The sequence below is a fragment of the Erythrolamprus reginae genome, chromosome 7 (assembly GCF_031021105.1).
Source record: "Erythrolamprus reginae isolate rEryReg1 chromosome 7, rEryReg1.hap1, whole genome shotgun sequence".
Classification (NCBI taxonomy): domain Eukaryota; kingdom Metazoa; phylum Chordata; class Lepidosauria; order Squamata; family Dipsadidae; genus Erythrolamprus; species Erythrolamprus reginae.
This window is the reverse complement of record NC_091956.1, coordinates 46,559,531-46,586,597: the sequence shown is the minus strand read 5'-3', so window position 1 is coordinate 46,586,597 and position 27,067 is coordinate 46,559,531. Positions and strand designations below refer to the sequence as shown.

General features: G+C 40.1%; 1 protein-coding gene across 7 annotated transcripts in view; it reads left to right on the top strand.

Moving 5' to 3' along the window:
• GPM6A (glycoprotein M6A) overlaps positions 1-27,067 on the top strand; it is a 321,002-nt gene that overhangs the window by 171,287 nt on the left and 122,648 nt on the right. For 4 of the 7 annotated variants that reach the window (XM_070756614.1, XM_070756616.1, XM_070756613.1 and 1 more), the window contains one exon: positions 15,973-16,044. The exons of the other annotated variants lie outside the window; for them this stretch is intronic. In XM_070756614.1, coding sequence (XP_070612715.1) covers positions 15,973-16,044 — 72 coding nt within the window. The remainder of the gene's footprint in view (positions 1-15,972; positions 16,045-27,067) is intronic. 7 annotated transcript variants of the gene reach the window in all.

Genomic DNA, 27,067 nt, shown 5'->3' with positions numbered 1-27,067 from the left:
CTTGAATAAAATTTATTCTGTCTCCTGTTGGGAGCTCTTGCGCTGCTGCCTGCACCCCTTGTTGGGAGCTGGTTTAGAAAGAAAAAAAATACAGTGAAATTGTTCATGCCTGGCGATGGCAGTTCTCAATGGAATGCTTCCTTAGAAGAAGTCTTAGGCACCAACATTTACCAGTGCAAACGGCCATGCTGGATGCTGCCTGGAGTGTGAGGCTGACAGAAGGATGAGGAGCAGCGGCAGCAGACTGTTTGCATGTCAGCGCCCCAAATAGTATCTGGAAAATAAATCAGATTCCAATCCAATTCTCTCATTCAAGGTTCGATTTATTAACAGAGCCATGTTGGTCACACCGTTGCCAATCCTGATACTAACTTCCTTCCAATTCCTCACCCAAGTTAAGGTTCATCCCCCATCCCCACACCCACAAATTCATCATGAGGACCAGTCCAAGTGCAGGGATTTCACCAACCTCCTCTTACACCCATTGATGCAGAACAAAAGATGACCTTTGACTTTAAGAAAGGAATTTGTTATGGCTAGTAACTTTCCCTCTCATGCAACCACCCTTCCTAATTCCCGTAATACTATTCTACTGTGGCAGGCCAAAGTCTCTAACTCCACATGCTGGCTTCGGCCTGACATTGCACAAAGTTTGATGCAGGAGGCTTTTCAGGTCCAAAACATGCTGTAGGGGGGGCATGTGCGGGTGGTGCATGTTTGGGAAAGTGCACAAGTGCAGGGGGGAGAGTCATGTGTACGTGTACAGGGGGCAATCATGCATGCAAAGGGCGGCATGCATTGCTTTGAGGGTACCCATGTGATATTGGGGTGCACACACACACACACTTTTGGCACACAAACCAGGTTTGCCATCAGTGCTCTAGAGTCACATATGACTTGACAAGGGAAACATTTACCTTTACTGTGTCTATGTATTATAGAAAAGGGGGTAATTTCTTAAGTTAGCATTTTAATTCATTTTTGCCAAAGGATATTTTTATGAATACAGTGGAACCCCGACATAAGAGCTGCTCGACTTAAGAGCTACTCTAGATAACAGCTGGGAGAGGAGAGACATTTTTTTATTTTATTTTATTTATTACTTGGATTTGTATGCCGCCCCTCTCCGCGATACGAGCCGAGAAGAGCCGGGCTGGCTTACTTTCCTTCCTTCCCGCGCTGATGCAGAGCCACTCAAACAAAGCGTCGCGCCCCTCTGATGCTTTCGGCGGCTTCCGAAGCGACGCTGGGCTCTTTTGCCGCCAAAAGCGTCAGGGGGGCGTGACGCTTTGTTCGAGTGGCTCTGCATCAGCGCGGGAAGGAAGGAAAGTAAGCCAGCCTGGCTCTTCTCGGCTCGTATCCCGGCACTTGGTGAGTGGAGAGGCGGTCGCCTCCCCTGCCGCCCCACTCTGGGGGTCCTTGGCTTCTGCTGGGGGTGGGGGGATCTGAACGCTGTTTTGAATTTCACATTCCGAGTGGCCCAAACGCCAAAGGCGAACTTCCGCACCTCAGGAGTTAGCTCGCAAACGGCGCGGCTGTTTTAGAACATCGCTGCCGGCCTGGGGGGGGAGAGGGAAAGGGGGGAGAGAAAGAGAGAGGGAGAGAGAGAAAGAGAGAGGGAAGGGGGGAGAGGGGGGAGAGAAAGAGAGAGGGATAGAAAGAGAGAAACATAGAAACATAGAAACATAGAAGTCTGACGGCAGAAAAAGACCTCATGGTCCATCTAGAGAGTGAGAGATGCTCAGTGAGCCTTTCTTTGAAGTTGCCTTTCTTTCTTTCTTTCTTTCTTTCTTTCTTTCTTTCTTTCTCTCTCTCTTTCTTTTTCTCTCTTGCTCTCTTGCTCTTTCATTCTTTTTTCTTTCTCTTTCTTTCTTTCTTTCTCTTTCTTTCTTTCTCTTGCTTTCTCTCCTTCCTTCCCTCCTTCCATTTCTTTCATTCTCTCTCTCTATTTTTATTTCTCTTTCATTTTCTTTCTTTCTCTCTTGCTTGCTTTCTTTCTTGCTCTTTTTCTTTCTCTCTTTTACCTTCCCTTCCTCTATTTCTTGCTTTCCTTTTCCTTCCTCCCTTCTTTCCTCCCTCTACAGGATTGGGTGGCAGTGAAGTTACTCTCCCCTTTCATAAGTTTCCTTGCTTCCTTCCTCTGTTCCTGTCCCTTCACCCTTCCTTTCTTCCTTCCTTTCTTCCTTCCTTTCTTTCTTTCCTTCCTTCCTTTCCTCCCTCCATTTCTTGCTTTCCTTTTCCTTCCTCCCTTCTTTCCTCCCTCTACAGGATTGGGTGGCAGTGAAGTTGAATAAATAACTACAGTTTAATGAATAAAAATAAAAGTTTGCCATGTTGATTGTTTTGGGTAAAAAGAGGAAGGGAAGGAAAGCTCTCAGCTTATCATCTTATTAATAAGTAAAGTTACATTTATTCTTGCAATGTCTTTTTGCATAATTTAGACTAACTTTGTGAGTTTTTTGAGGGCTGGAACCAATTAAAATTATTTACATTAATTCCTATGGGGAAAAGTCGTTCGAGATAAGAGCTGCTCGACTTAAGAGCGCAGGTCCGGAACGAATTAAACTCGTATCTCGAGGTACCACTGTATATTAGCTATTATTTCTGGGCCAAGATATACATTTTTACCTATAAAGAATTTAATTCATCTTTTTCTGCTAGAAAAATGTAAATATAAAAAGAATGCGCTATTTAATTTATTTTGCCATTTCTAATTCCTTTGAATGTTAATTGACTGATTTCCTGGTTGACTGATCCAGTAGTTCAAATTCATTCATTAAACAGAAATATTCACACAGAGAACATAGATGAAAAGGCAATAATAAGCCATTTCTTTTGTTACCATTTCTATGTGCCAGATGCTAACTTTGCAAAAATATACAGCATAGAATGTATAGATGCTATTTAACAATGTTAATTAAAATTATAAATTATTACAATTTTAAATTGCAAATGAAACTCACCTAAACCAAGACAAGTTATATAATTCATGCACCCCATTCCCATTTGTATTGGATTACAATAGTACAGTAGTATAGAAGACACTATATGAAGCATGGATGGTATAATCCAATTTATAAAAAGGGTTGCAAATGAAAGTTTTTCATATCATCTGTTGCCCAATTTACTTTTTCAACTAGTATTTTTAAAGCCTTTTAAACTTATTTTTTCTTCATTAATTTTCATGGAAAATCTTCATGATTTTGTTTGTTTATTTGTTTCCTTATTTTGTTTTACAAAAAGGTTAAATTTTCAAGAATCCGTGTGGCAGATTTCGGTTTACTTCTTACTTGGTGGCAAGAGTTTCAATGTTGTTGTGTCCAGAGGACAGTTAGGCCTTGTACCCGCCCCATATTCCTTGGGCGGGAAAATACTACAAGGTGATTGGTTGGTTCAGCCTGGCAGCCCGGCATATATATAGCTGCAGGCACGGCCATGTTTGTCTTTTTTTAGTTCTGTAAACCGTTACTCCTCGTTAATAAAGAACCGTTACTTACAACAAGATTGCAGTCCTTCATTCCTGCAAGGATTTAACAAATGTGACTGTCCTACTTTTTTTATTTTATAGCAAGCTTTTCAGTGGTTTGCTGTGGCTTTCAGACTTCCCAAAATTAGATACCATGAACAAAACTTTCTACGTGGATTTTCTCATTACAGGAAGGATAGGGTCAAGGGAAGGAGCAGTATAATGAAGATGGATGGATGGATGGATAGATAGATGGAAAAATTGTCTATCACAATAAAGCAAAACTCAAGCCAGAAGAAATTCTAAATAAATTTAATGCATATGAGGTATATGAATACAAGCTGTTTCCACATTGGAAGACAGATTTTGGTATTACAGTAGTTGTGACTAGATTATGGTTAAAGCATTTAAAAGTATGCCTCTTATCTTCCTATTGTAAGATAGATCAGGATTGTATTATTCCTATATTGTTATAATTAAGGTTGTTGCTCTACTACACAAGCTTCTTTAACTATGAGTCAGACAATTTTATAAAATACATTAAATAGTTATTATTAGATTAGATAGAGTTTGCATAAATGATATGTTAATATATTTTATCTGCAGGATAGTGAAATATCTTTGTTCTTATAACAACTTTATTATTAATTTTGTATTTGCTTAAATGACCCATCTGTTTATGTTAACAATGGAGATATAAAAAAGAAAACAATGGTGAAGTAGTAATTAAAGAAAGTAGAATACAGTGATCCCTCGATTTTTGCGATCTCGATCTTCGCGAAACGCTATATCGCGATTTTTCAAAAAATAATAAATTAAAAATACGTGCGCGGTTTTTTTTCTACACCACGGTTTTTCCCGCCCGATGACGTCAGACGTCATCACCAAACTGACGTCTACCATTGCTGGTTGGCCGAAATCTCGGCCAATCAGCTTTGTTTGCTAAGCGTGCTTTGAAACTTTTGGAACTGTTGGAACTGTTGGAACTGTTGGAACTTGTTAAGACTTGTTGGAAGATGGCTCCTAAACATTGCACGCGGAGTGGAGGCGGCGATGCTAAAAAGAGCAGGAAGATGCTGACAATTAAGGAGAAAATTGATCTTTTGGACATGCTGAAAGCGGGATGTTCTAATGTAGATGTTGGTCGGCATTATGGGATCAACGAATTGACTGTGCGATACATTCGGAAAGACGAAAAGAAGATAAGGCAAACTTCTCAGATAATGTTCAACAAGGCTGCAAAAAGAATGGTGACGCCTAGAAACAAACACCTTATGAAGATGGAAGCTGCTTTGTCCGTGTGGGTACAAGACTGCCGCAAAAAGAGCATTGCTTTGGATACGAACACTATACGAACCAAGGCGCAGCAACTGTACAAACATCTTGGAAACACAGAAGGAGGCGATGCAGATGAGGGAAACCCAGGTGAGGGCTGGGGTTTTTTATTCTTTCATTATTTAAGTGCTTTGGAAGGAAGGAGGGAAGGAAGGAGGGAGGGAAGGAGGGAAGGGAGGGAGGGAAGGAGGGAAGGAGGGAGGGAAGGAGGGAAGGAAGGAGGGAGGGAAGGAGGGAGGGAAGGAGGGAGGGAGGGAGGGAGGGAAGGAAGGACTGTATGCTTTCATTCAAGTCACTCCTCTCTCCCTTTCCTGTCATTCTCTGTAGATGAAGGTGCTGGTGACTCTGAAGACCCCCAGCCATCAACATCTTCTGCTTCTTCAGCCCCAGCCACATTCACAGCAAGCAAAGGGTGGTTTGAGAAATTTCAACGGCGCTATGGCCTGAAGAGTGTGTCATTGCATGGAGAAGCTGCCTCAGCAGATACAGGTGCAGCCGAAAACTTCGTCCAGCGCATGTTTAAAGACCTAATTGCGGAAGGGGGCTACCTTCCAGAACAGGTGTTCAACATGGACGAAACAGGCCTGTTCTGGAAGAGGATGCCTTCATGGACTTTCTTGATGCAAGATGAAGCCAAAGCCCCTGGCTTTAAGGCCATGAAAGATCGGGTGACTTTGATCATGTGTGGGAATGCAGCAGGCTTTTTGATGAAGCCAGGGCTAATTTATAAGTCACGAAATCCAAGAGCCCTCAAGAACAGAAATAAGAATGCATTGCCAGTGTACTGGATGCATAATCATAAAGCATGGATTACAAAACCCCTCACGTGGGACTGGTTTCATCAGTGCTTCATCCCACAGGTGCAGGTTTATTTGGCTGGCAAAGGACTCAATTTCAAAGTGCTTCTCCTAATGGACAATGCTGGAGGCCATGATGACCTGGCACATGAACATGATGGGGTGCAAGTCGAATTCTTGCCACCAAACACCACATCGCTTATCCAGTCGATGGATCAAGGTGTTATCCGCGCATTTAAGGCACTGTACACACGCAATTCTCTTGGAAGCATCGTGGAAGCAATGGATGCTGATGAAAACTTCACATTGAAGGCCTACTGGCGTCAGTACACAATTGCATCTTGTCTGAAGAACATTCAGAATGCCTTAATGGATATGAAGTCACAGACAATGAGTGCCTGCTGGAGGAAATTGTGGTCAGAAGTGGTGCATGATTACAAGGGATTTGCTCCCAAAGAAATTCAAGATGCTGCAGTCCAGAACTCTGTGAAGCTGGCACAGGCACTGGGTGGAGAAGGCTTCATTGACATGACACCAGAGGAAGTCAATGATTTGCTTGATGAGCATGGCCTACCGCTGACAGACAAAGATCTGGAGGAGCTGACCAGGTCAGCGAGTGAAGAAGAGGAGGAAGCGGAAGCTGAACAAGCTGAGGAAGAAGAAGATGTTGGCCTAACGCTTGAGCGGCTTGCAGAACTGAACAGAGCTGCTGCAAATGTACAACGCATGGTGGAACTTTGGGATCCCAACATGACTCGCTCTATACAATTTAAGGCCTCCCTTGACAACACCTTTGCACCATACAGAGCCATGTTAGCCCAGAAAAAGAAACTGCGCCAACAACTGCCCATAACTATGTTTGTCACAAAAACCAAGAGGTCTGTCACACCATCACCTGCAGCGTCCATTGTAGACATGGTGATAGAAGAAGATCCCGAGTTATCCTAGTTATGCTAACCCCCCCCCCCCCAAATGTAAAAATGTAAATAAATATTGTTATTATTTCTATCAGGATGACTAAGTGTGTTTTTCAATGTGTACGGTACAGGTACAGGTAGAGGTACAGTACAGTAATTAAGGGGATGGGAAATGGTAATTTGTGGGTTGAAAGTGTTGGGACTGAGTGGCATACAGAAGAATGAATGAATGACTGAGTGAATGAAATTCAAACACAGGTGAGGGCTGGGGTTTTTTATTCTGTCATTGTTTAAGTGCTTTTTACGAAAGGAAGGAAGGAGGGAAGGAGGAAGGGAAGGAGAGAAGGGAAGGAAGGAGGGAAGGAAGGAAGGAAGGAGGGAAGGAGAGAAGGAAAGGAAGGAGGGAAGGAGGGAGGGAAGGAGAGAAGGGAAGGAAGGAGGGAAGGAAGGAGGGAAGGAGGGAGGGAAGGAGAGAAGGGAAGGAAGGAGGGAGGGAAGGAAGGAGGGAGGGAAGGAGAGAAGGGAAGGAAGGAGGGAAGGCGGGAGGGAAGGAAGGAGGAAAGGAGGGAGGGAAGGAGGGAGGGTGGGAGAGAAGGGAGGGAGGGAAGGAAGGAGGGAGGGAAGGAGAGAAGGGAAGGAAGGAGGGAAGGAGGGAGGGAAGGAGAGAAGGGAAGGAAGGAGGGAAGGAGGGAGGGAAGGAAGGAGGGAGGGAAGGAAGGAAGGAGGGAAGGAGGGAGGGAAGGAGAGAAGGGAAGGAAGGAGGGAGGAAAGGAGGGAGGGAGGGAAGGAGAGGAGGGAAGGAAGGAGGGAAGGAGGGAGGGAGGGAAGGAAGGAAGGAGGCGGGCATTCTAAAAGCCGAGAAGCCGTTGCCACAAGCGCTGCTGAAGGAGGACTCGTGCCCCAAGAAAGCCGGTGAGAGGGGCGAATCAGGTGGGCGGGGGGTAGCGGCGAGGAGCCCGGAGGCGCTGGGGGTGGTGGCCGGCATGAAAAACAACCATTGCCAGCCTCCGAACTTTCGTCGCTCCACCATCTGCGCATGCGCGGCCATGGAAAAAGGGCGTGCATGCGCAGATGGTGTTTTTACTTCTGCACCGCTATATCGCGAAAAACCGATTATCGTGAGAGGTCTTGGAACGGAACCCTCGCGATAATCGAGGGATCACTGTATCTTACATCTTGAACAAGCTCTTTTGCTGGTGTTTGCTAAGAAATATAATAATTGCTGTTTTTCTCCTATATAACTTTGGTTTGTTATTAAGAGTGGGAAGAATGTCTGACTATTTTATTGAAAACTATAATATCATATCTGCACAAATAATTTATGTAAGATTAAATTTAGTGTTTAATGCTGAAATTGATAAAAGAATATTTGTGTTTATTATATATTTTCTGTTTTCAAGTTTGGAGCATTTACAACACAACTAGGATAAGATACATAGCAACATTTACAAGAAAAATTATATAGGCCACAAAAATTATATAGGCTAAAATCATGATTGGATTTTTTTAAAAAATTATAGTTGTTTAAAAGCATGTCGGACATTTGAAGGATTAGAAAACATTACCGTTAACTCTATTCATATTTTTTTGCCTTGTGAAATGAACTAAGATTTCAGTTCCAGACATTTTATGTTTCTGTCTCTGGGCTGTAATCCCAGTAATGTATTACACTTCATTGTCCTGGTGAATTTGTTGACAGACAGTAATTGGGTCACTGCATAGAAATACCAAGTGTAGGCTTAGAATTCTCTTGACTAGTTGGCATGACAACCATAGTGGTCGATTAAACATGCGCAGAGAGGCGTCATCGGCCTATGCTTTTTCAATGCTGCAAAATAGATTGTTAAAAGGAAAAAAATATTTTAATGAGCATATAAAAAGACAATTCCAAAGAAATCTTTGATGTGATTTTTAATGTAGCAATCTTCTATGCAAAAAAAAAAAAAAAAGGGCGGGGAGGGAGAAAACCCTCTCAGATAAAAATAACTAATGTTGAATCACTTTCTTTGAATCTGAAATTTGAACACAAAACAAAACAAATTCAATCTATAAATCATGAACAGCGGATGAAAACAACCAAATTAAAATAATGTGACAATATTTGGCTCTGGGATAAAAATAATAATTTCTAGTGCCTTATTTAATGCATCTTAAAACAAAACAAAAACCAAAAAGGCCAGTGTGCAGAAAGATCAGTTCAGTTTAATCTGGAGCTCCTTTCTCATGGGTAAATTAAATTGCTATCCACCATTCCTTGGGCTGGAGAAAAAGTACTGCATAGCATTTGTGGCCATAATTGCAGATCCTTTTCCTGCCATGCACTCTTCCTATATGAGCAGGGATTAGTGCTGTGTCGTCCCCCCACACCCCAGTCTGGGACAAGTTAAGGAAAGGAGATGGTGGATTCTCCTCTGAATGACCTTCACCTTTTATCTGGAAACAGCCACCAACCATCTTTCCAGACATAGACTTACAACAGCCATCTGTCAAGCTGCTTGGCTAACAGGTGACAAGATTGTGGGAGAAAAATAGCTAAGTATGGGGTGGTGGTGAGATGAAATGAAAGGTAGTTTTCTCTTGCTCATTCAATGCTAGTCAGACATCAAAGAATCACTCAGCATGTATTGGTGATACTATAATCCACAAAGCTCAGGACTTAGCAATTCACATGATTAAGTTGGCATACATATGACACTAATCCAAGGGTTGTTCAACAATGGTTAAGTAACCTACTGGATTTATATTTTAGTTCATAATTTTAAAGATAAGAACATGCAAACATTCTAGACAACTTTCTGGGTCAAAGAAAATAACACCACTAATATTTATGTAATGCATGACTCTTTATCTAAACCAGTCAAGTCTTAAGAAATATCAATGAAACTTTAAATCAGATGCAAACATATAGATTACATTCCATGTTCTACTAGATACTGGGTATTTCTTGCCTTTCAACAGTATCCACATATATCTACAATCTACTTGTATTTAATTCTAGCCTGAATTTTAGTGAAGTGTTGCATCAAAATGCATTCAGCACTTGCAATAATAATACAATAGTATCACTAGTATTAATAGTAATACTAGGAACAAGAGATAAGGAAATTACTAACACAGTTTTTGAGAAAAAAACAAAGCTGCTTTTTAATTTTAATGTATTCATCCGACATTTAAAAACATTTGGAAGATGATAATCTTCAGATCCTAATTTAACCTTTTGTCATTTCAGGAGTTGATAGGGCAGCATTAGAAGGTAAATGTGGTTTTAGTATGGATGCATAATTTGTAAGAGTGGGATTTAACAATAATGGATTATTTAGTGAAAATCAAATGCTTCAAGTTTCAATCTACATAGGCAGATTTAATGTCCAGCTATCCACACCTTGTTTAAAGAGACATCCCATGTAGAACAAAAAAATATTATCAAAATATGAAATTAATCAAATTTGCTGTTCTCTATGCCACAGGACATTCACAGCTATATTGCTGGTTACATTTATACTGTTATCAACTCCATATGAGTTGATATTTACTATCCAAATCAGACAGTGGAGGGGGCTATTTTAAAAATAATGCTTATAATATAAACATTTTACTATTATAATGAGAAAATACTAAATTGACTAACACATGCACTGGGTTTATGTAAATTAATGTTCCATGTTTTTAGAAAGATGGATAAGTTGTCTTTTTTTTAAAATTGAAATCATTTTTATGAATGCTTTATAATATAATACATTTTTGCTAACATTTGTTTATATCACTGTTGATTTATGTTAATGCAATCTTAATAATGAATTTTAATGATGATGTTGTAGCATTAACAGATAAATCTGGAATTTGGAGAATTTTAATGGTGATAGCTGCCCTGTCGTTGATAGGGTCTGTCTATTATTGATGGAGTGAGATCAAAGAGATGAAAAGTATGGCTTTGAACCAACAGGAAAGAACAATAAATTATATTTGTTTTAGGGCCCTTCAATTGCTTCACCAAATGTAAAATTAAATTTAGAACAGAGAAAATAAAATAAAGAAAATAAAGAGGGAGAACTGTCAATTTATTCATGTTCATATTTATTTTGTTCTGTGGCTTTATCAATTTAACTTCTCAGTCTTAAAGCTATCAAGGACAGCTTCCAATGCTCCTTCCCATATTTGGATATACTAGGCTAGGGTGATTTGACAGAGAAAAAAGAAAAAAGGGAAAAAACAGATGTATTCATGTATGTAAGTATGTATGTATGTATGTATGTATGTATGTATGTATGTATGTATGCATGTAACATATTTTTGCTGATAATGAAAAGGAATGGAAACTAGTATAGATCTATTTCAAGCTATTTTGCTCTTATCAGCTAACCATACAACTTGCTGGGATTTGAACCTGGGGAGTCTGTCTGTAAGGCAGTAGCTTTAACCTCTAGACCACCGTTTCCCAACCGGTGTGCTGTGGCACACTAGTGTGCCGCAAGACACGGTCAGGTGTGCCGTGAAGCTCCTAGGGAAGCTCCAGCTGGGCGGGGCGGGGAGGTGCGGGCAGTAGAAGGGAGCTGCGGCCGCCCCTGTCTCTCCATGGTGCCTCCGGCCACCTCGCGCACCTGGCCTCTCGGCCCTGCCCCCCGCCCACCCGATCTGCCCCCTCTCCTCCTCCACCGCCCCCTGCCTTGTGGCGCAACTTCTCTCGTGGCGGCTGCGGCTGCAGCTCCTCAGGATGAAAGTGCTCCCAGCCAGGGGACTGCGAGAGGGGCGGGGTGGGCTTTCCCGAAATGGACGGAGAAAGCCCTCTCTCGCAGACCCCTGGCTGGGAGCGCTTTCGCTGCGAGAGAGGGCTTTCTCCGTCCGTTTCGGGAATGCCCGGCCCACCCCTCTCTCGCGCGCGCCGCTCCCCTTTTCTCTCAGCCCTCCCTGGCTTCGCTTCTCAATCCCTCCCTCCTTCTGTCTTTCCTTCCCCTCAGCTGTTCTGTCTGGGGGTCTCCCACTCTTCCCTTCCCCGCCTCCCAGGCTTTGCCTTCGCCACCCCAACCCCTTTTTTGGTTGACAAGGAGTCCTTTGCCGCATCCCGCAGTTCGCACTCGGCTCGAGGCCACTTTCCCTGGCTGCGCTCGGAACCGACAGGGCGCTGCTCTTTCTCTCTCTCTCTCTCTCCCGTGAGGCGGGGGAAGGAAAAAAAAGCAAAAAACCCCTTCTTGCAGTGGGCCCGCGCGCGCGCTCGTGCCCGCACTCGTTCCTTCAGCAGCGAGGGAGGGAAGTCAGAGGGCGAGGGAGCGAGCGAGCGCTCTTGTCCTCGGTGCCCTCTGCAGCCTGCCTTCCTTTTTCTTTGCCGCCGCTGCGGGACGGAGAGAAAGATAGAAAGGAAAGAGGGAGGGAGAGATAGAAAGGAAAGAGGGAGGGAGGAAAGAGGGAGGGAGAGATAGAAAGAAAAGAGATAGAAAGGAAAGAGGGAGGGAGAAAAGAGGGAGGGAGAGATAGAAAGGAAAGAGGGAGGGAGAGATAGAAAGGAAAGAGGGAGGGAGGAAAGAGGGAGGGAGAGATACAATGGAAAGAGGGAGGGAGAAATAGAGTGAAATGGAGGAAGAAATTTTTTTTGTCCAAACTTTTCTTTAACCCCCGCGCCCCCCCCCCCCGCCCGAGAGAGAGAGAGACAGAGAGAGAGAGAAAGAGAGACATAGCAAGAGAGAGAGAAAAAGAAAGAAAGAGATAGCAAGAGAGAGAGAGAGAAAGAGATAGCAAGAGAGAGAGAAAAAGAGATAGCAAGAGAGACAGAGAGAGAGACAGAGAAAGAGAGAGAAAGAGATAGAGAGCGAGAGAGAAAGAGATAGCAAGAGAGACAGAGAAAGAAAGAGAAAGAGAGATAGCAAGAGAGAGAAAGAGAGACAGAGAGAGAGAGAAAGAAAGAGAGAGAAAGAGAGACAGAGGAAGAGAGAGAGAGAAAGAGATAGCAAGAGAGACAGAGAGAGAGAGAAAGAGAGAGAAAGAAAGAAAGAGACATAGCAAGAGAGACAGAGAAAGAGAGAGAAAGAGAGAGAATGAAAGAGAGATAGCAAGAGAGGCAGAGAGAGAGCAAGGGAGAGAGAAAGACATAGAGGGAGGGAAGGAGGGAGAGAGAAAGAGAGCAAAAAAGAGAGGAAGAAAGAAAGAAAGAGGGATGGAGAGAGAGAAAGAAGGGAAGGAAGGAAGAGAGAAAGAGGGAGGGAGAAATAGAGTGAAATGGAGGAAGAGATATATTTTTTTGTCCAAACTTTTCTTTAGCCCCCCCGCGCCCCCCCCCCGTTCAGTGTTCCCCAGGATTTTGAAAATATGAGTAATGTGCCGCGGCTCAAAAAAGGTTGGGAAACACTGCTCTAGACCAAAGGTTCTCCTCCTCTCAGCTTGTACTAGGGAAGAATTATATATATATTTTCTGTGGATCACCCTGGGAGGGAGCATACTGTTTTCTTTTTGCCTTTCAGGCCCTCCAGAAGCCATGTGCAAGGCAGATAAATGTTTATAGCTGACAAACAATATTCTATATGTGTAACATATTTTTGCTGATACTGAAAAGAAAAGGAGACTAGTATAAATCTATTTCAAGCTGTTTTGCTGTCATCAGCTAACCATACCCTTACCAGGATTTGAATCTGCGGAGTCTTCCTGTATATATGATAATTATGAGAAAATTATGGCAATTTTAAAATTACCTTAAATGTATTGACCAGGTGAACTTGAGATATGTATGGGTAGCATTTATGCATAAAGTCACATATCATATTTTGTAGTACAGTGGTACCTCTACTTAAGAATTTAATTTGTTCTGTGACTGGGTTTTTAAGTATAAATGTTTGTAAGTAGAAGCAATTTTTCCCATAGGAATCAATGTAAAAGCAAATAATGTGTGCAAACCCATTAGGAAAGAAATAAAAGCTTGGAATTTGGGTAGGAGAAGAAGGAGGAAGAAAAGGAGGAGGACAGTCGCTGCTGAAGGAAGAAGGTGAGGTGAGGGGAATAAAAAAAATCCAAAACTTTAAGGCTTTAAAAAAAAAGAGGGACTCTGAGGCGGCGAGGAGGAGCATGCGCCTCCCATACACCCGGCATGAGGCTGCCTCCCATACACTATGCCAGAGAGAGAAACCCAGGTGGGCAAGAGGGGAAAACTCCCCATTCCTTTGACCGAAAAACTGCTGCTGCTGCTGCTACTGCTACCTGCTACCTCTTCCTTCCTGTGCTGAAGGGCTCCCCTCTCCTTTCGTTTGATTGCTTTGTAGCTGGCACCTTTCCTTCGCTGTGGTGATTCCTTGGTTTGGCTGAAGCCGAGTTAATCCAGCCAGGGTGAAGCACCACCTTTTGCCTTTCCGTGCCTGAGAGGCAACCTCGCGCTGTGAGCCGCCCCGAGTCCTCGGAGAGGGGCGGCATACAAATCTAAATAATAAATAAATAAAGTATGGGAGGCAGCGCGAGGGAGTCACCACAGCGAAGTGGTTTATTCCCTCTCCAAGCACCCAGAGAAAATAAAACACTCAGTTCGCTCAGGGCTGCCCAGAGAGAAGGGAGCATTTCTGGAAAAATTTTCCAGGCTCGGGTTCTTAAGTAGAAAATGGTTCTTAAGAAAAGGGAAAAAAATCTTGAACAACACCAGTTCTTGTCTGGAAAAGTTCTTAAGTAGAAGCATTCTTAGGTAGAGGTACCACTGTATTTTAATTTTTTAATACTTGCAGTTTTTCTATGGATCACTTCATCTTTTTCACTTGTTAATGTTTTTCAATGAGTTTCAGTATTTGTTATGTAGCTATGTGTTGTCTCTCACTCTTCCCTTTGCACGCTTTGATGTTTGTCCAAAGATTCAGGTTAGGATCCCTCAATACGTGCATGCTAAGGTCCACTTTCTGTTGTAAAACTGTACAAGTGCTTCAGTAGAGGCAGACATCGGAAGCTCCTTTTTTGGAACTGTTAAAGCAGCCATGTCTTGTTCCACAAATGCACAGCTGCTTTGTGGATTGTTCCCAACTATGTTTGAACGCCTGTGCATATTCAGGAAAGTGGTTGGGCATGTAGACATATGTAAAGACTACTGGAAAAGCTTTTTAAAAATTTGTATAGCCCCACCAAAAGCTAACTAAATGACAACAGAATTGCACAAAACTAGCATACATATTAAATATAAATAAATATTAAATTATACAATACACTACCAATAGCAAAAGAGCCAAAGCTAGCATCACAAATGAAAGCAAAAAAGTTGACATTTTATGTTTCTAAATTACATATGAGAAAATTAGTACAATGATTGTTGCACTACCACTAAATATAAGAATATAGATATATATATACAAAGTTCCATAAATCCATTGGAACTTTTGCATATGAAAAGAACTAAAATTATAATACAATCTATCAGTAAAATACTAGTTTCATATGTTCAAATCATAGTTTTATTTTATGTAGAACAAGTGCTTACTTCAAAATTTAATTTTGATATTTTTAAAAATGTATGAGATCTGAAAATAAATTAATAAAAAGATATTTATGATGGAAAATGTTTCTTCAACTGACTACAGGGGTAAAACGTACCTTTAAGAGATAAGATGAGATTCTGGGGATTATTGCAGGATCCCCAGTTGGACGTTGATAAAAGAATTGCTTAAAATCAGACACATATTTGTATGATTTTGAGTAATTCTCCTCCTGGATGTATCTTTCATTGCAGGAAGATTTCCAAGCCTCCAAAAATGATTTCAGGCTTATGATAAGAGTTTTCTCACAGCAATAAGAAAATTTTTAAAAACAAACCCTGAAATATAAAATTATATTTCTATAGTCATTTAAATAATTGTCTGTCTAAAAATTATAGTACTTGTTGTTTTTTTATTTGATATCGCCTTGGTTTATTGATCAAAATTGTATAAATTATAACGTATAGGTTAGCTGCAGCCCTCTATCATACTTTTTTATGCTAAAATTGCAGTAAACATATGTTTACTTCTATGACTTTTATGGAAGTTTATATCCTTTTATCTACTTGACAACATAATCCATCTGACAACATAATTCAGTGTTACTTGTTCAGACTAGCCCTAAATTTATTCTTCTGTGTTTTGGGAGCTTGAATCAGATGGTCTACCATCCATTATTTAGAGGAATTCACATGTTTGTTTTTATTCAGTTTTATTATTTGATAAAATAAGATTGTGGTTATTGGAAAATTTCATAGAAAGATTGATTACAAATGAATTAAACTTGTATTTTTATGTACAGTTCTATACTAATATATCTTTGTTAATGTTTGTTTATTTTACAATTTTGTATAATTGGCTTTTTAAAAACCTATGATGTTGGCTCTTGTATATTAAGATAATAATACAGTGTTCCTTAGATTCAGGAATTTTCCATATTTAAATCATCCATCTCCCATGTTTATTTAAATCAGTTGTATTAGTCATGTACTTATTTTTTTTTCTGCCTGCTTGGTGTTTACACCTTTCAGATATGGGCAGTAGGACAGGGAGAGAGGAAGAAATCTGCTTGGTTAACATGCATCTCACTTGTCATCGTTTAGGTAAGCTGTACATTTGCTCTTTTAGTTCTTCATCAAATAGGGTGTTCTGTCATATTCATAAAGACAAAACTTGCTTTGCATAGCCTAATTTCTATGATCATACTGTAGTTTCTCCTTCCAAAATAAAAAGGAACAATAATCTTAAACTAGGAGCTGGCCAGCAAACCCTTATCAGAAGTGTTGAAGAATGCTGTATTCATTAACTTCATATTATCTAATCTGGATTTAGACACACTAAGGCCATGAACTGTATGCTTTATCCTCAAGACCTGCATGTAAATAAAATACATTTCAATTTTTGTCCTTGTGTATTTTTTGGGAAAGTGGCACAAGACATGTTACTCTAAGGTCAAGTGTAATCCCAAGTTTTGTTTAAATTGCCTACAAAATTTCATTTAATGTACAATATTTGCTGCATAGCTTTGTCATTAATGTCCTTGATTTACGTCTGTATCAGCCAAAGAATTGCCTAGGTCTTTAACTCTTCTTTTCTGGTTATACCAATCGCACATACAGTACATTTTATCATGATCGTTTATCCACTAATAGTCATTTTCTACACAAGATGTAAAGAAATCTACAGCCCATCAGATTTAGGATTGTTCCCAGAGTCAACATCACTCAACAGGCAGTGCTTAAAATTGCTTTCATCTTGGCTGTTTATCCTGGAGAATTTCCAAACCCTATGTACCACAAATTTAGAGGAGATGCTGGTTGGAAATCCTGGGTCCTGCAGTGACAGGTTTGGAGACTGATTGGGAGCCTTCAGCAGTGGATCATGATTACTCTGGTTAGTAGGTTAGCCATATTGTACAGGGTTGCAGCTTTTTGAGCACAAAGCACTTTTGCGGGAGGGGAGGGGAGGAGGCTGCCATATTGTCTCCTATCTGCAGCATACAGTATCTCAGCATGTGATTATTCTTGCCTAGGCTTAGAAACTAAGCAAAATCACATTCAATTAGTTTTACATAGTTGCTTCTGAACTAGAATGTCTCTAAGGAATACCAGAGGTGTAGGTTTGACTTTCCATTGAAGGAGGAAAAACAGAACCAAGGCAATGGTAAACCTCTTCTTACTCTCAATCAGAGGTAAAATACTCCCGGTTCGGGCGTGCCTGCTGGTGGTCAGGGAATCATTAGCAATGGCAGCACGATTCTTCACCCAACTGCCTGGACACTGCCATTTGTTTACAGTTTGAGTATATAATGTAGCTAATAGAAATACTGAGGGTAACCATAGTTAAGTGCATGTAATTGATTGCATGAAATGTGACATGAAAGTAGGACAGTGATACAAGAAAGTAGCAGCTTTATTGATATTTTATTCCACTTCACATTCTGAATAATTGTAACTGATTAAAAATAGCAGAGGTTGCCATCAGAGGAACAAGGATTAGAAGAAGAAAGAACTGTACCCGGTCATGCATTGCTGTGCCTCAGTCTGGTTGGTCTGGTTTGCCAACTCTAGAACATGAAATATATAATTGTCCATGTGTGAAGCAATCTGTTTGTACATCTAAAGCGCACAATTCTATAGATTGGCCCTGAGCTTTGTTGATGGTTATTGCAAACGCCAATCAAATTGAGAATTGCAATCTCTTAAATTGAAATGGGATATCCATTGGAATCATTGGAATGCGTTCAGTGTAAGAATCGACCCGCAGCCCTGGGGACTTCACACCTCTACACCTCCCACTCGGCTAGGGACCTGTTGGAAGACCCGATTTTTTACCACAGTTAGCCAACGCCATATAAACATATTATTCTCATTGGTTCAAATTATCACCAGCCAATCACAATGTGAAATGCCAAGCAACTCCTGTTTTTACCTGTCACAGGTGTGACATCTATATAATATAGGTGCATAATAACGTGTGCATTCAAATGCAATGCTGTGTCAAAATAAATGAAGGAATTTAGTGAAAATGAAAATAACCGTAGGAAATTGAGAATTAAAAGATGAGTTGGGTGTAGGAGTCGAACTCCCAGCCCTGGGGACTTCACACCTCCATGCCTCCCACTCGGCTAGGGACCTGTTGGAAAACCTGATCTTTTACCACACATACCTAACTCCATATAAACAGACCATTCTCATTGGTTCAAATTATCACTGGCCAATCATGCAGAATGCCAAGCAACTCCCTGTTTTTATCTGTCACAAGTGTGACATCTACATAATATAGGTGCATAATAATTTGTGCATTCGAATGCAATACTGTGTTGAACCCCCAGCCTTGGGGACTTGAACCCCCAGCCCTGGGGACATGATACCTGTATGCCTCCCACTCAGCTAGGGACCTGTTGGAAGACCTGATCTTTTACCATACTTAGGTAACTCCATATAAATGGACCCAGTCAATCCAAATGCGGCTCCTATCTTTTTCACCAGCCTCAATGCCAAGCAAACCCATGTTTTTACCTGTCACAGGTGTGACATCTATATAAAATAGGTACATTAAAACGTGTGTATTCAAATGCAATGCTGGGTCAAAATTTCAAAGCAATTAGTGAAGAACTTTTGGAGATTTAAGATTTTGAACAAACAATCATTTACACTTTTATTTATATAGATTAGAATAGAATCAAATAGAAAATACAGAATAGAAGCAAAGCAGCAATAGAAAGCTATTTGGTAACTTTGACAAAATAAAATTTGCTAACTCTTGGAACCGCTAATCTATCTGCAATAGGAGGTAGAGCAGAGATGAGCCAGGCCCTGGAACGGCGGGAACACCGTTCCAATACAGTAAATGGAGCACGTAGCATAGCTCCATTGCTGCCAAGCATGCATGCGCTTTGCATATGCCACCAGCATGATCCCGGTAAAAGTTATTGGGTTTTTTGCTTCAGCACATGCGCGGAAGCAAAAAAATCGGCAATTTTTGCCCAAATCTCGCTGCTGGAAGAGCGTCCACGTGAGATTACAGTGGCTGGGGAGACCATGTACAGCCTGCCTGAGTTCTGTTTTCAGCCATGACAGCCTCCTGTAATCTTCTGTCAGCAAAATCAGAGCCTGCAGCCTCCCCAAGCTTTGTTTTCACTGGCAGAAGGCTGCAGGAGGCCATCACAGCCAAAAATGGAGCCCCAGTGAGTGACATCAAGCTGGTCACGCCCACGCTGGCCATGCACCTCCAGGCCCTAAGGTTAAACACAACCCTGATGTGTCCCTCAATAACACCCCTGATTTAAACAGTGTTTCTCAAAATGTGGTCATACCACCAGTGGGTTGCATAGAAGGATATTAGCTGCACAAATCCTTTTAAAGCAAACTGAACAATTTAATATAAACTATGCTTGATGCAAAGTGACAGCTCCAGAATTTTTCAGAAGCTTGTTTGATATATATTTTTAAACACATTATATTTTAACGTAATGAGAAGTAACACTGCATGGATTACATAGCGTTCTTATACAATGCTCTGGCCATTTGACCTGACACTTTCTGCAGCAAGAACACATACAGAGGGGAATGGAAGTGGGGAAATATATTACATGGAGGGTAAGAATAGGAGATGTGATTTATAAGTACCAAGTTAGAAGAAAACAAAGATGTGATTCACAAGCATCTACTCCAAACTACAGTAATGCCAAAATAACAAAATACTCATCATAATATCAAAATGTAAGTCTAATCATTTTATACTTTGCAATAATATATCAAATAAATAGATAAATAAGATGAGTTTGTGTTACACCATTGCAGCACATATTTTATTACTTGTTTATTGTTGTTTCGCTGCATACACTTGTGCTGTAATCATTATCTCAGTAGTTACAATGGGAAATTGCCAGAAGCAATTGTCAGTGTTTTGCAAACTGCAACATTTTAAGAGACCTTGGTTTTAAGGCAAGAAAACACACACCTCACTTGTCATCCCAATTCTTAGTGAATGAAAGTTGCTGTAGGCACAATGCAACTTAGATTTCCGGACTTATACGAAAGTAAACAACCTCATCCTACCCATTAAAAACAAGCTTTTAATATTAATTGAAGTCATGTTTATTTATATTATTTCAATCCAATGGGTTTTTTATTTTTATACTTTACATATTTTTGCCATAATTTTTATTGATTTTTTAAATATTTACATCTTAATATTTTTGACATCCATATATTTACATTATATTAATATATATTTATCCATTGTGTACATAATCATTATTTATATTCTTTTCTTCTTCCATCCATCTCTTACTGTTGTTTTGCTTTTCTTTTTTATATCCATTTATAGAATTTAGTCCAAGTGGTGTAATAGTCCAAGTCCTTTTGCTCGTTTAGTTCCATCATTAATTTGTCCATTTCTACGCAATCATATATATTTTTAAAAACCTCCTTCTCACCGAGTATCTGAGGATCTTTTCATTTTTGCACATAGACAATTCTTGTGCTGTTACTATCGGTAACATTAAATATTTAATGTTTTTGGAATATAATTTTTTAACAATACCTAACAGAAAGAAAACTGGCATAAATTCAATTGCAGTGTCCATCATTTTATTTATTATTTTATTTATTCGACTTCTATGCCACCCAATCCTGAAGGACTCAGGGCAGCTTACAACAGTGGTACAAATATAAGAATAATACAAAACAGTAAAAGAAGTCAACTAGTTTCCTGAGATTAAAACATACAAACTAAAAAAAACCATTAAAAGTTATTATGGTATATAAAAAAGAAAAACACACTCATACATACACAACATTTCCTGTAGCCTTGTTCTTTTTTGCATTTCTAACATGCCCAATTACAATTTGGATATATTTTTGCCAATCTTTTTGGGGCCAAGTGCCACCGATAAAAAAATTTATATTGATTTTCTTTAAAGGCTATTGATTTAATTACTTTGATATTTATGGTCCAAATTTGCTTCCAGTCTGGCAGGCGTATGTTGTGGGTGAAATTTTTCACCCATGCAATCATCGGCCTTTTACTACATCCTCATGCTTATTATACTTTACATATTTTGACACATAAATAATATTTAATTATTAAAAATTGTATAATTATTTGCATTCAATTCTCATTAAATCATTAGTTTTATTCATAGGGTGAGGAACCACACAAATTCATTTAAACATTTTTAGGGGTCAAAATATCACAATTTTTCACATGACTGTGAAAATGACAAGAGAACCGATACATTTTTAATTAATTGTAATCAGGATCTAGTTAAGGAAAGTTAAAATCACAGCCATAATGGTCCAAATGTGAAATATACAAGCAATATTTTAATGTCAAAGAATTAATAATTATTTGTTAACTGAATGTCAGAATCTAAAAGGTGAAGTCCTTCCTGAAAGCATAAGAGTATTTAAAAGAATTAAAATATCCTATCCTATCCATCCATCCATCCATCCATCCATCCATCCATCCATCCATCCATCCATCCATCACACAGCCATAGTCTAGTCCAACCCTTTCTCAAGCAGGAGACTCTAGTATTTCAGACAAGTGGCTGGCCAGTCTCTTCCTTAAAGCTTCCAGTGCTGGAGCACCCAAAACTTCTAAGGGCAGCCTGTTCCACTGGTTAATTGTTCTCACTGTTAAGAAATTTCTTAATTTTAGGCTGCTTCTCTCCTTGATTAGTTTCCATCAATTTTTCCTTGCCTTGCCTTCTGGTGCTTTGGAAAATAGATTGACTCCCTCTTCTTTGTGGCAGTCCCTCAAATATAGGGACACTGCTATCATGTCACTCATAGTCCTTTTCATTAGAGTAGACATACCCATTTCCTGCAACCATTCTTCATATGTTTTAGCCTCTAGCTCTCTAATTATCTTTATTGCTTTTCCCCCCTGCTTTCCATAGTCATGACATCTTTTTTAACTGAAGTATTCTAAGTGTGGTCTTACTAAGGCTTTAGAAAATAGTACTAATGCTTCACATGGTCTTTATTAATGCAAGCTAAGATTGTGTTGGCTTTTTTGGCTGCTGCACACTACTGGCTCATATTTAAGGGTTGTTGATGAGGACTCCAAGATCTCTCATACTTACTTCTATTGAACCAGGTTTCATCTAATCTGTGCCTGTACAAAGTAAACAAGCCTTACTTTTATCAACATTTTAATTTTATTTTGTTAGATAGGGCCCAGTATTCAAGTCTGTCAAGATCCATCCATCAGTTGTGAAACAGTTCGTTTCTGGTCTCCAGAGGGCATCTGGGGGTCAGGGGAAGATGTTTTCATCCTCCCCAGGCATTGAATTATGGGTGTGGGCACTCACACATGCGCGATAGCGCACACCCACACTCTTTCAGCACCTGAGGAAAAAAAGGTTCACCGTCATTGTTCTAGGGTGTTCTATTGTTCTGTTCTATTCCTGCCAATTTGGTATTGTCTGCAAAGTTGATGAGTTCCTTTTCTATTCCTTTATCTAAATCATTTATGAATATGTTGAAGAGTAGTGGGCCTAAAACGGAACCTTGGGGTACCCACAGCTTAGTTCACTCCATGTAGATGTAACTCCAATAAAGGACTACACATTGAGTAGAGGTTGTTGAGTAGACAAATACATGTCTGTGATGCTGTCTATCCCAAAATGTTTTTTTAGCTTACCAAGAAATACTTTTGTCAAATGCCTTACTGGAATTTAAGTATATTCTGTCCACTGCATTTAGTGGTTCACTAATTCAGTTACTTGTTCAAAGAATGAATACAATTTCTTTGGTATGATCTGTTTTTGACAAACCCATGTTGGCTTTTGGTTATCACTTTGCTTGTTTTTAGGTGTTCATAGATCTTTTCCAGGATCTTTCCAGTTATCGATATAAGGCTGATTGGTCTGTAGTTTCCTGGATCTGGACCCCCATCTTTTTTTTGAGGATTGGACCCACATCTGCTCTTTTTCAGTATTCTGGTAGTTCCGCAGGATCTTTGAAATGTTTGGTTCAATGGTTCTGAGATCATGTCTGCCAGCTCCTTCAAAACAGCGATATAATCTATCAGGTTCCAGTGATTTAAACTTGTGTAGAGTTATCTTTCTCTTGCTTATTTTAATTTGTCAGGAGACCCTGAGTCTCTGGAAAGGGGCGGCATACAAATCCAATAAATAAATAAATAAATAGCTAGAGTTTCCCAAATTACCCTATAATACCATTGTAAGAAATGGGAGGATGTCAGCATAAATTACAGTATAAAGTTGCCCAAGTCACAGCTCACCAGATTCTATAAAGCACAAATCCTACGATCCTAGAGTATCAGTTTGATTAGATTTACTCAAAGCTTTACCGCGCATAATAAACAGTTATTCATATTTCTGGTGAAAGCTTATATGTCCTCATTTGAAGTAATTGGAGTCAGCCTTCAATGTGTACATTAAATTTATAAACAAGAGATCCAAAGAAATAATAAACTAAGAACAAGGATTAGGCAATGTTTTCATTTAAGACATCCTTAATTTAACTGCCAATATATTTTACTGTATTTTAAAATTAAATCTTAGTCACAATCACAAACACCTCACTTTTACTTGAATTTCAAAAAAATGTTCCAGTTTCTTAATCAATATTTCACCATAAATAATGGCAATAGTTTTCCTAGAAAGTACAATAATTGCCATCATTATAGTAAGTGCCATGTCCATTGAAACATGTTCAGTCAATTTTCATGCATATCTTCTGTACTGGAATATTCTATAAGATGCTAGAAAACTATCCAATCATGTAGGAAGTCACTGATCCTGTTCTGTCCTGTCTTATCCATCTACAATCGAAGAAAGAATTATCTTATTTCCACCAAATTGATTAGAAGAGAGTCTGTATGCTTCTTTGATATGGCTAACTGTGTTGGCATCCTCTATGGCAGTGTTTCCCAAGCTTTTTTGAGCCACGGCACATTATTCATATTTTCAAAATCCTGGGGAACACTGAACGGGGGGGCGGGGGGGGCGCGCGGGGGGGGGGCTAAAGAAAAGTTTGGACAAAAAAAAATCTCTTCCTCCATTTCACTCTATTTCTCCCTCCCTCTTTCTCTCTTTCTTCCTTCCTTTCTTTCTCTCTCTCCATCCCTCTTTCTTTCTTTCTCTCTTTTTTGCTCTTTCTCTCTCCCTCCTTCCCTCCCTCTATGTCTTTCTCTCTCCCTTACTCTCTCTGCCTCTCTTGCTATCTTTCATTCTCTCTCTTTCTATCTCTCTTGCTATGTCTTTCTTTCTCTCTCTCTCTCTTTCTCTCTCTGTCTCTCTCTCTGTCTCTCTTTCTATCTATCTCTTTCTCTCTCTCTCTTTCTCTCTCTCTCTTGCTATCTCTTTCTTTCTCTCTCTCTGTCTCTTTCTCTCTCTTTCTCTATCCCTTTCTCTCTCTTTCTCTGTCTCTCTGTCTCTCTGGCTATCTCTTTCTCTCTCTCTTGCTATCTCTTTCTTTTTCTCTCTCTTTCTTGCTATGTCTCTCTTTCTCTCTCTCTCTGTCTGCCTCCCTCTTTCCTTTCTATCTCTCCCTCCCTCTTTCCTTTCTATCCTCCCTCTTTCCTCCCTCCCTCTTTCCTTTCTATCTCTTTTCTTTCTTTCTATCTCTCCCTCCCTCTTTCCTTTTTATCTTTCTCTCCGTCCCTCAGCGGCGGCAAAGAAGAAGGAAGGCACGCTGCACTCGCCCTCTGACTTCCCTCCCTCACTGCTGAAGGGACGAGCGTGAGGGGTTTTTTGCTTTTTTTTTCCTTCCCCCACCTCACGGGAAAGAGAGAGAGAGAAAGAGCAGCGAACTGCGGGATGCGGCAAAGGACTCCTTGCCAACCCAAAAAGGGGTGGGGGTGGCAAAGGCAAAGTCTGGGAGGCGGGGAAGGGAAGAGCGGGAGACCCCCAGACAGAACGGCTGAGGGGAAGGAAAGACAGAAGGAGGGAGGGATTGAGAAGCGAAGCCAGGGAGGGCTGAGAGAAAAGGGGAGCAGCGCGCGCGAGAGAGGGGGGGGGGCGGGCATTACTGAAACGAACGGAGAAAGCCCTCTCTCGCAGCGAAAGCGCTCCCAGCCAGGGGGCTGCGAGAGAGGGCTTTCTCCGTCCGTTTCTTTCCCGAAAAGAAAAGGGGAGCGCGCCGCTCCCCTTTTCTCTCAGCCCTCCCTGGCTTCGCTTCTCAATCCCTCCCTCCTTCTGTCTTTCCTTCCCCTCAGCCGTTCTGTCTGGGGGTCTCCCGCTCTCCCCTTCCCCGCCCCGTCCCTCTCGCAGCCCCCTGGCTGGGAGCGCTTTTGTCCCGAGGAGCTGAAGCCGCAGCCGCCGCGAGAGAAGTCGCGCCCCAAGGCAGGGGGCGGCAGAGGAGGAGAGGGGGCAGATCGGGCGGGGAGCGTCACGGCACACCTGACCATGTCTCACACCGGTTGGGAAACGCTGCTTTAGATAGATGATTTCAAATGGTTGTTTTGCATGTTCAATTGGCATATATATTATATAGCTGGTAGGATACTAAATTGAAATATGCATTAATTAAAGAGTATCCTGGATACTTTAATAATTTGTCATCCTTAAAAGCTGAAACACCTGAATGGAAACCAACAATTCAATTCTATAAGGAATTAAAAAGAAAAAATGAAACTTAGTTACATAATTAAGCTTTGACATAAAGAATTTGAATATATAATTTAGGAGAATCAATGAATTCATATATTAGCAAATATGACAGATATTCCTGATTTAAAGATGAAATTTATGTATAAAAATAAAATAAAAAATAAAATCTATAATCTACAGTATTAGCATGTTACTATATTGTATAATCTACAATTTTAGGATTGAATTCATTTTACAGCATAATCTGCATTTATAATATGGATTTCCCCCTGTTATTTATAACATATTATGTCATATTTATTTTTATAATTATACTTAGGTTGTCTTTGGTGAATAGATGTACTGCATAATGGATTTGATTAGGAAATAAATCAAGTATGGTACATTATTTAATGGAACATTACAATAGTTTGAATTCTTGAAGCATCTTAATGATTGAAAATTAACACTCATTGTATTCCAGTTTCTTTGTCTCAAGTCAACCGATAGCACTGCACAAAAGTTCTATACAAAGACTGAGCACACATATCTTATACAACTAGGTAAAATCATCAGTGCTTTGCTGATATGGGATGATGGACCTCCTAGCTCCTAGACAACAAAATGACCCTTTGGACACAGTGATATGAAATGTCCAATTCTTCAAGGGCAATGCTACTGTTATGGCTGTTCCAACTGCATAAAGCTATCAAAATTAAGGCTGATTTCAAACAAGGCAGAATTGACAGTCATGTTGGTTTTAGAGGAGAATATCAGTCACATTTTATCAATAGAGCCATTATTGGTGTTTTAAAGCTCATTTGATGTCCAGGGATATTTCAGATGTAGCACAACAGCTAGGCCATCTTATATTAATCACATAAAAGTCAAAGATAATAGTAACCCAACCATCTTATATTAATTACATGCAAATAGAAAGAATCTAGAAGGTTTTTTTTTAATTGAACATGTTTTCAGCTTTGCTTACATATATTCAGTTACTGGTACCACACTATCACTTGTTCCGTTGCTATAGAAACCATATCCTGCTAGCATTTCCACCTAATACCATTCTAAATTCAGTCTGTACCTCTGAAGTCTATTAATTAGGCAATAACATACTTGCCTGTCCTATACTTAGCTCTACTGTTACCACTTCTCTTACCAATAATCTGAACATTCTGATAAATGATTGCAAACCGCTATATGTGTATGTGATAATAACAAAGACTAGTGTAATCTATGTTCAGCAGGAAAGATACAGCCATATTATAACTGAATTTACTCACTCAGATTGTTCAGAATATAATACCAGCTAAACTTGCCAGTTTTGAAGATATATTAGCACAGTTTCTTACAGTTTCAGTTTTATATGTATGGCCAATGTCTATGGATATTCTCAGTCATCCAGGTCATGGTTGTTCTAAAGATGCTTTTTCAAGAGACAACTGGACTTCCTGGTTTTTCTTTGAAGATGTTTTGCTTCTCATTCAAGAAGCTTCTTCAGCTCTGGCTGGATGTACTGCTCTGTGTACAATTCCAAGAAGGCTCCACAA